Source organism: Mytilus galloprovincialis, chromosome 3 (genome assembly GCF_965363235.1).
Source record: "Mytilus galloprovincialis chromosome 3, xbMytGall1.hap1.1, whole genome shotgun sequence".
Lineage (NCBI taxonomy): Eukaryota > Metazoa > Mollusca > Bivalvia > Mytilida > Mytilidae > Mytilus > Mytilus galloprovincialis.
Genome location: NC_134840.1, coordinates 110,751,321 through 110,760,465, shown reverse-complemented (window position 1 = coordinate 110,760,465; position 9,145 = coordinate 110,751,321). Strand labels below are relative to the sequence as shown.

Below are 9,145 nucleotides of genomic sequence, written 5' to 3'. Positions count from 1 at the left end.
GTTGTAGTATCTGTTATATTTTTCCGGTATCTTTTTTGTGAGGTCCCCAAGGTAGATAATTGAATGATAATTTAGTTCCGCTCTTTAAATTTAGTAATTTTAAATATAATTAGTATTATACATAGAAAACTAATGACTGAACAACATCAACCCCTTCAAAAAGTGGGGCTGATCTCCGGTGCTCTGGAATGGAAAGCAGATCCTGCTCCACAAGTCATGATGGACATCCTCATGTCTAAATGTTCATTGATAGGAAGTGTAATATGCTGTGATCTATGTTATGTCTGGAAAGTTGATAACTATAATCAAGCCATCAATATCAAAGGTTTTGAAATCCATCTTCACCCCAATTAAAACAAAAAAATCTTTGCAACACTGTGAAAAAATATATGCGTTTTGTATTGTATTCTGTGTGGACTATTTTAAAACAAAAAAGCTGATTGTTAATTTAATAAAATCATGGATTCATTTGTACAGTAGTAGATATGTACAACAATAAATTGCATAGCACTTTCATAATAAATAACACATTAAAATGTTGCATATTAATAATATTCTGATCCTTTAATGTTAAACACATATTATTGTAAAATGTCTCCAAACTGTCCACTTTTGGAAATTATATGCAGAAGATTGTTTTCATCATTAACATGTTTACATAGGAGGAATTACTAATTTTTCACCTTCAAATGTTAAACACGTGTAATAGTATCAATAAAGGTTAAAGATTTAATACATATAATGTGTGAAATGTTTTTTAAATGTCTTTGACCATTACTTCAAATGCTAAAGACTGTTTTTTTTATTTATGTTTACGAAATACAAGAGAATTTATGACTTTTAAATATCATTTTCATCTTGGTATCCAGCCATATTTTGTTAAACTGAACATGCTTTAAAAACATGTGACTTAATTTTAAAATTCCCCAAAAAGACCAATAATCAATTTATCAAACTCTTACTTCTTAACAACCCTCCCCCCCACCAAAAAAAAAAAAACCCATTAAAAACAATTGAGAAGCAAAAGCAAACAAAAAATAAGTTAAAAAATTCTACTAATTGTAGGCCTATCAAAAGGAGGTTAACGAAGTTATCTTCAAATTTTGTTTCTGTAAACAAACAAAACAAGAATGTGTCGTAAGTACACTCGCACTATCATTTTCTATGTTCAGTGGACCGTGAAATTGGGGTCAAAACTTTAATTTGGAATTAAAATTAGAAAGATCATATCATAGGGAACATGTGTTCTAAGTTTCAAGTCGATTAGACTTCAACTTCTTCAAAAACTACCTTGACCAAAAACTTTAACCTGAAGCGAACGGACGCACAGACGGACACACGGACGAACAGAGGCACAGATCAGAAAACATAATGCCCCTCTACTATCATAGGTGGGGCATAAAAATTGGAAAATTATCTGTATAAAACAGGTTTGCTTATGGTCCCTAAAGACCAATTTTCTTTTGGCAAATTTTTAGTTGTCTCTCATTCTGAAGAGTTGTCATCCTGTGGTTGATATAATTTGGATAGTGTTTTACAAAATTTTGGAAATAAAGTAACCAGCAAAAGGAAAAACTAACTTATATGATTCAAGTTAGTCACCAGTGCAACTTCTTTTACGTCTGACAAGAAGCTACATATATGGAAGTGATAAATCTATCTTTTCAATATTAGCACAAAACAGTTGCTTTATAACAACATCACAAGTAGAATTTAACACTTGAAAAACAAAAATAATCAAGTGTAAACAAATGGTGACGTGATATAAGTACTTTGGTAGCAATGTCCTGTTGAAACTTATGACATCGCACATTCTCCATTTATTATCACTATTATCAAGTTGGCATTTTATTAAAAAAAAAAATATCAGCAGAGAAATGATTATCACACATAACAAGGGTCAGCAGCAATAATAATCTGAAGGTCACTGGCAGTTATGTCAAACTGTGCCCAAACAGACTGTGTTTAGAATAAGTCAGATTACAGGGGATGACTCGATATTTTGGAAAATGGGCTATTCTTTAATTTCAGAAAATTACAGCAGCGAGACAAAATAGATTTTGGACAATTTTATACCAAAAAAACATGAAATTTAATTTTTTAGCAGTATCAAATTGCTTTTGATCGGTAAACCTTGAATCTGTCAATGAATACAACCAAAAATCAGAAGACATAAATATCAACATTTGGTAACTCATAGTCTCTCAATAGAAATTATCAATGAGAACACCATAAATATTGCACTAAAATAAAGACAGCTTGGTTCTGTAAAACATTTACAATTTTAAACAAAAAAGATACAGAAGATAAAAAAAACTAAAACAATTTGACAATCAATGCATACCAATCTCCTGTATCCATAGGATCTATAGTGTAAATATATTGTACATTGTACTTGTTTTAAATTTCATTTTTATTCGAAACATATTTTTTTCGAAAACATTTCTTTTGAAACTGATTATCTAGATCAGAAAGTATACACTTTCATATTAAAGTATTATAAAAACTAGATTTGATTTTGCTTCAATAACAAATGTGTAATGTAAAAAAGTTAACAACAATTCTATATATTTATAAAATCAACAGAGCACTATTACTAATCACAAGCATGCTGAAAGAACCTTTACATAGTCATTAGTGATATAATAAGTATAAACTATTTCATAAAAATGTTACCATGACCATAAATCAGTTCTTAGATTGTTGAAATTTATCAATCAACTGTCTTACCCAACCTCTCATGACAATTAGATTGTTCAAATCAATGTTCAATTGGTCAAGTCTACTAGTGGACACGGTCGTAGACATCTCATCACTGTAACGATTTAGTGACGGAAGACGATAAGTGGCATCCGACATCTCCCTACGTAGAGAGGGTCGGTCAAACTCGGACAATCGTGGAGGTAACTCTTTATCAACACTTACACTTCTAACTTGTCTTTCTTCACTTGCAGGACGACTAGATATTCGTAATTCTCTTTCAACACTTGAAGGTCTGCTATAGAATCTGAGTTCTCGTTCAACACTAGATGGGCGACTGCTGGCCTTGTAACAATTTGTATGCAAACTTTCCAGTCTTTTTTTAATAATAGCACCAGGTTCTCTCTGTTTTACCTTAGTTACAGGAATCGCAATAGGTTGAGTTTTCTCCTCAATTTTTTGTACATATGATTTGATAGGAACACGATTGGGTAATTTTAAGTCTGATTTCGTAGCATTTTGATCTGGGTCCATTTCACAATACACAGCAGAGTCACGAAAAGGTTCCCCATCATCAAAAGCAATGGAAAATTGTTTCTCGTAAATACTGTCTGTTGATGACAATGATCTTTTGATTTCATATTTATCATCACTACTCTGGCTCCGAGGTGATTCATCAATATTATTACCGAAAGCCATATCCCCTTGTATAGAGAAAGCCGAGTCACAATTTTGAAGATGCAAGTTTTCAGATGCCTCCAAGTCTCCAACTTGAATATTTTCGGTAGGGTTTGTTTGCCCGTTAACATCAACTTTATATTGATCACTTTTATCCTTTGGTCGAGTAAGAGACAATGTTATGTCGATATAGGTAGGCTCCTGTTCAGCCATTCTTTGGCCGATGGAAGGACTACCCCAGTCACCAGCATGTAAAACTGTTTGTAAATTTGTACTGGTACCCTCTTTGGCTTTGTTATGAAACAAAGACAACAAACTTGATCTGGTTTCCTTAGGTTTTAATTTGTCATTGTCTAATTCATTATCAGAGCTATCCCGATTGTCATATGAACCAGAACGTCTATGAGACAGTTTTTGTTTTAAATCATGTATTTTATGCTTCAGTGATCCCATAAAATTATCTACACCTGGCGAACCTGGGGCTGTATCTGTACTCTCGTATGAAGAGTTCGAAAAATTAGAAACACAAGAATCTCGTTTATTTTCTTCAATTTCTACAGGGTTATTTGTGACATTGGAAGGAAATTTTACCGAACTGACTGTTGATGTAGATTCTGAACGTTTCAAATAATCCTCCATTTCCGCTATAATCTGTTCATGGTCCTTGACCATATGGTGATCATCACATAATGAAGGACTACTGAAATGTCGCAATGGATGTTTATGTAATGTTGATGTTGGGTTAGAATTCGACCTGTTTAATTTCGGTTGTGACTTAGCAACTTTTACAACGGGTAAAGCACCAAAATTAGGAAAATCGTTGAGTTCTTCTGAATTTACATGATTGTCATCCAAGCAATTGTCTGATTTTGATTTGTCTGATGGAAAGTGTAAACCTTTAGACATATGTTTTATGAAATCTAGATGATTATCTCCCTTTTGTATCCTAACTGAGTTATCTCCCTGTAAATGTTCACGTTTTATTTGAGCCTGAGCTAAATCCATTGTTGATCTTGGTGGAGTACAATATTTATACAATTTTGGTCCAATGTCAAATCCATTTACAGGCAGAGAATTTCTATTGGCATAAACAAGCCAGTCCATTTTATCAATATCCCCTTCACACCCAATAGAATGGGTCCTTGTATGATTCTGTGGGACCACGAGTGTTGAGGTCTTACGTTCCCATGGATCTTCGTTGATTATCTCCCCTGATTCAGCACCACATGATAAAGACTTTTTAATGTTTTGTTTTTTAGGCTTATCAAATGGTGATGATATAAATGGTCGAGGTTTTGTTAATGTTATTGGTCCCACTTTTTGTGATAAACATTCTGTTGATTTCCTGGATAAGTTTTCTGTTGATTTCTTTATGAAAGAATCGTGAAAAGCCGAAACGGAATTATTTCTTCTCCTAAGATCTGGACTGTTATTTCCAGCCCTCTTAAAGTACATCTTTGTATCAAATATCCTCTTTTTCACCACTGAAGTGTTTTCCTGACTAGTGATTTCTTCACTACACTTTCTCTGTTTACGAAGTAACGGAGATGACGATTCCATAGTATTTAATACCGGCATACTAGAATAACGACTGTGTCGTGACAAAGACCCTGAATTTCCATTGCACAGTTTTTCTGTTTCACTCCTCATGAATTTATTGAATGTTTTAGGTGAACTTGAATTTTCAGATGGAGTTGATGGCGAAGAGAAGGAAAACTCCAGTCCTGCCGATTTTTTTGACGGTGTGTAAAATGCATCTTGTTCGTGACTGTTTGGAGTAATGGATTCCAATGTATCATTAGATACAGAGAGTAATGGTTTCAATTTGGTTGCACGTTTGAAACTTTTAGACCTCCTAGATGATGTTGGTGTTTCTTGTGTAACTTGTGAGGTATTCTCTTTGTCATCTAAGGGTCCAAAGTCCACAGATCTCAAAGGCTGACGTTTTAAAGCCTGCCTAAAACTAATACTTCTTCCAACTTTTGTTGGCGAGACAGATTTAGGCACATGTAAAGTTGGTGTGTCTACATTGGAAATATTTAACACCTCCTGAAAAATATAAATATTACTGTCATTTATCAGTTCTAAAATGTTTTGATAACAATTAAAAAGAGTGAAGAAAAATGTCAAGGCAATTCACTGATTGCCAGAATTATGATTATAATTAAAATTTATAGAATGATGAAAATTAACCTGCTCCAACAATGAAAGCTTTTACCCTTTTTTTTTTTACCTTTTCTATCCTGTATTTTTCAATATCAGAGAAAAAACATATAATTGACCATTACATAGAACAAGACCCAATGTTAGCCTATAAGAAGGCTCTATTGTTGATTCATGATTTTCATAATACAGAAAGATATTAATTTATGGATTACTATGAATTCATTTATTTTGGTGGATACCAATGTTAGTGGATGAGGAAAACTTACATTTTCGTGGATATTTGATATTGTGGTTTAGCAAAAGACTGCATACAAACCATAAAATATTTGTAACTCATTGAACTTTACATATACTGGTAATTGGAATTTGATGTGACTGTCATACAAGTGAGAGGTTTAGCTAGCTTTAAAACCAGGTTCAATCCACCATTTTCTACATAAGAAAATGCCTCTACCAAGTCAGGAATATGACAGTTGTTATCCATTCGTTTGATGTGTTTGAACTTTTGATTTTGCCATTTGATTGGTAACTTTCCTTTTTGAATTTTCCTTGGATTTCAGTATTTTTGTGATTTTACTTTTTACAGTTTATGGTTCACCTGTAGCCATGAAATCCATGAAAATTGGTATCTGACGAATAATAATGAACGTCAAGTATATGTCAAATGCATAATTCTTATTCTTATTCTTGAGCTAGTTTTCATTAATTTAACTTAAAATTTTAATATATAGTTACATTAAGTTTCAAATTATTAACAATTGATGATAAAAAAAATAGGAAAACTATCTTTTCCTTAATGTTTCAAAAATTGGAAAATAAAATTACCTTATATAAATTCAGAAAAAATTGCTTATTGTGTATCCACTTTCTACCCAACTTACTGCTTCAGTGTTAAATTATTTCAATGTTAATTTTAATATAAAATGTTCATGCCATAACCTTGATTTGTGAAAATATATAACCATTTGTAAAGATGCTTGAACAATTCAAAATGGCCGATGAAAAATAACAGCATGCATTTATGGAACAATCATAAGAATTCAAAAAGTTAAAATATAATTTATTCAACTGGTTATTTCCTTTTTTCAAAACCAAAATTAGCCATGATCATCATGCTTATGAACTGATAAATTTTTTAAGGTAAACGTAAGCCACAAGCCTGTTGAAAATTATGAGAGTAATGGTCAGAATTAAGTAATAGACAGGCCAACAGTGGATAAATTGTTTAAACAATCATAACATGGTAGAAACGTTCATGTTAATTAATGCTGGACTTGTTCTCACCATCAATCAAATAACTGTAACAAGTCTGAGAACAAATCGATATCTGAAACCTGCAAAATTTTCATATCAGTGTAGGGGAGATAACTCAGATAATTTTCTGACAAAAATTTAGAAATATTTCAAATACATGTATACAAATTGATTTCTAAACCTTGCAGACAATTGTTTTTTTATTTAAGAAAGCGACAGTAAATAAATTTTATCACATGTATTAATATTTTTTTTTATAACTTAAACTGAATGTGAATACTAAAATTTGATAAAAAACACTAAAACTAATTTAAGATAATGTAAGAATAAGAAGAAATACTAACTCTTGTACTAGGCGTGGATGGAGAGTGGGTCAAGGTTTTTCTTTCTGGAGGTGGACTCTGTAATAATAAAAAAATGTATCTGTAAAATGTGTCCAAAAATTTGGAAGAAAAGAGGGGGATCATAACAAAGGCATATTCAAAACTCATAAGTCAGAGAAAAACTATCGTCAGGGCAAAAAAAGAAAATTTTGAACTTTCATTCTACATTGATACACATTTTATACCAAAAGTTGTCATTTGTAACTTTGAATATAACTTTCTAGGAAAATAATATCAACACAGGCCATAGCATGAAAGTTGTAAGTATTGGTTACAAAAAGCTGGAAATTCAAATTAAAATACAATGTGTACACATTTGTCCTTTTATAAAATTAAAAAAAATAAAATATTTCACTTGAAAGCCTTCAGAATAACTAAAAAAGTCAAGAAATAAGTGTAAGGTGTATTTTTATAATTTATATATATATAATACTTACAGATCTAGGACTCACTGATTCTGCCTAAAAAGACAATTAAAATGCAATTTTAGCTAAAAAAATGGCTTTACTATTGGTTAAATGAGATTCAGAATACCTTAACAGTGATGCTAAATGTTTAAGTAAAATTATCTTTTTAATGTCATTATTAATCTCTTTTAATATATATATTATATATATAATCTTACTTTCAATAATGTTTATTGTTATAAATAATAAATAGATATTCAAATGTATTGCTTAAATATTACTGTATGAATGTGTTGTATTTGTTGTAATTCTTGAAAATTATAAAAATAAAAAATTGGACATTTTCTTCATATTTGTATTGTTTCTTGTTTTATGATGCCATTTGGTCTTAGTAAGATAGCAGTCACATTGGCTATCCTACATCAAGACTTTGTTGCCCGTTAAGGATGTACTTGGGTGAGATTAGGTGAAAATTAATAAATCAAGAATTTAAAATTGATACTATAAGCTGGTAGAGCATTCTTTAAGTATAAAAATAAGCTAAAAATTTTGATAGGTCATGGACCTCCTTTTCGAGATATTTGAGATTTAAAATAGGGCTGGAAAAGGTTGAATCGAACTTTTACCTTATATTTGCATTGGTATTATTTGGGTCCCAAAACAAAAGATCGAAAATCAAGAATCTTCCAAAATTTTGGTAAATAACCTTTCATGAGCCATTAAGTCTTATATGAAAAAATAAATGGGTGTTATGGGGCAAAATATTTTACCTAGTATTGTATTGTATTGAAAAACACCAAGGAGTCTGAACATTTGACATGAATTCCAAAACCTCACCTAAGTACATCCTTAAGGTGGTACCCAACACCTTAACTAAAATTAATTTGGCTTAAAATTTTGACAAAGTATTTACTTTGACACTTTAACAAAAATATAAAAAATTTAACAATTTTGAACCAGCCGTTTTGTCAGAAAAATTACACTGGTTATTTAGCAATTTGACAAACACCAATTTTGATCATTGAGAAGCTTAATATTCCTTTTACAACGTCATTAAAACGTTAAGCTGATTTTACAGAGTTATCTCCCTGTAGTGTTAGGTACCACCTTAAGCAGCAATCAATCCATCATTAAATGACCTTACCCTTCTCTGGCCTTTCTTGCCTCTCTGTGGTTTAAGTAGATCGGTCAGTATAGCAGTCCCTGACTTCCTCCTCAATCTCTGCCTCCTCTCCAGGTACTCAGGGGCAGTCTGGTGAGAAATTCTACGGGAATCTACCGTAGAATACTTAGCTGCCTCTGAAATTCATTAAAATATATTTTTAATAGTGAGGAATCCTACAGGAATCTTGCGAAGCAAACATATACAATATATGTTTTATGCAGTATGATAAAAGGCATGTTTCAATACCAGCTTTTTTGGCATAGAATTATAAAAATTAATACCAATTTTCTTCTATTCAAAGCAATTTGCATATCATCCAAATATTCAATTGTGTCTAGATCTTTACGTATATCTTTTTTTTTAAATCAAACTTTTTATAAGTTCTAATCTCT

At 31.4% G+C, this 9,145-nt stretch overlaps 1 protein-coding gene across 4 annotated transcripts in view; it reads right to left on the bottom strand.

The window, feature by feature from the left end:
- Window positions 1-434: 434 nt before the first annotated feature.
- LOC143069780 (uncharacterized) overlaps window positions 435-9,145 on the bottom strand; it is a 76,697-nt gene continuing 67,986 nt past the window's right edge. For all 4 annotated transcript variants that reach the window (XM_076244558.1, XM_076244559.1, XM_076244560.1 and 1 more), the window contains 4 exons: window positions 8,733-8,887; window positions 7,619-7,642; window positions 7,143-7,199; window positions 435-5,427 (listed from right to left, as the gene is read on the bottom strand). In XM_076244558.1, coding sequence (XP_076100673.1) covers window positions 2,689-5,427; window positions 7,143-7,199; window positions 7,619-7,642; window positions 8,733-8,887 — 2,975 coding nt within the window. In that variant the 3' untranslated portion in view covers window positions 435-2,688. The remainder of the gene's footprint in view (window positions 5,428-7,142; window positions 7,200-7,618; window positions 7,643-8,732; window positions 8,888-9,145) is intronic.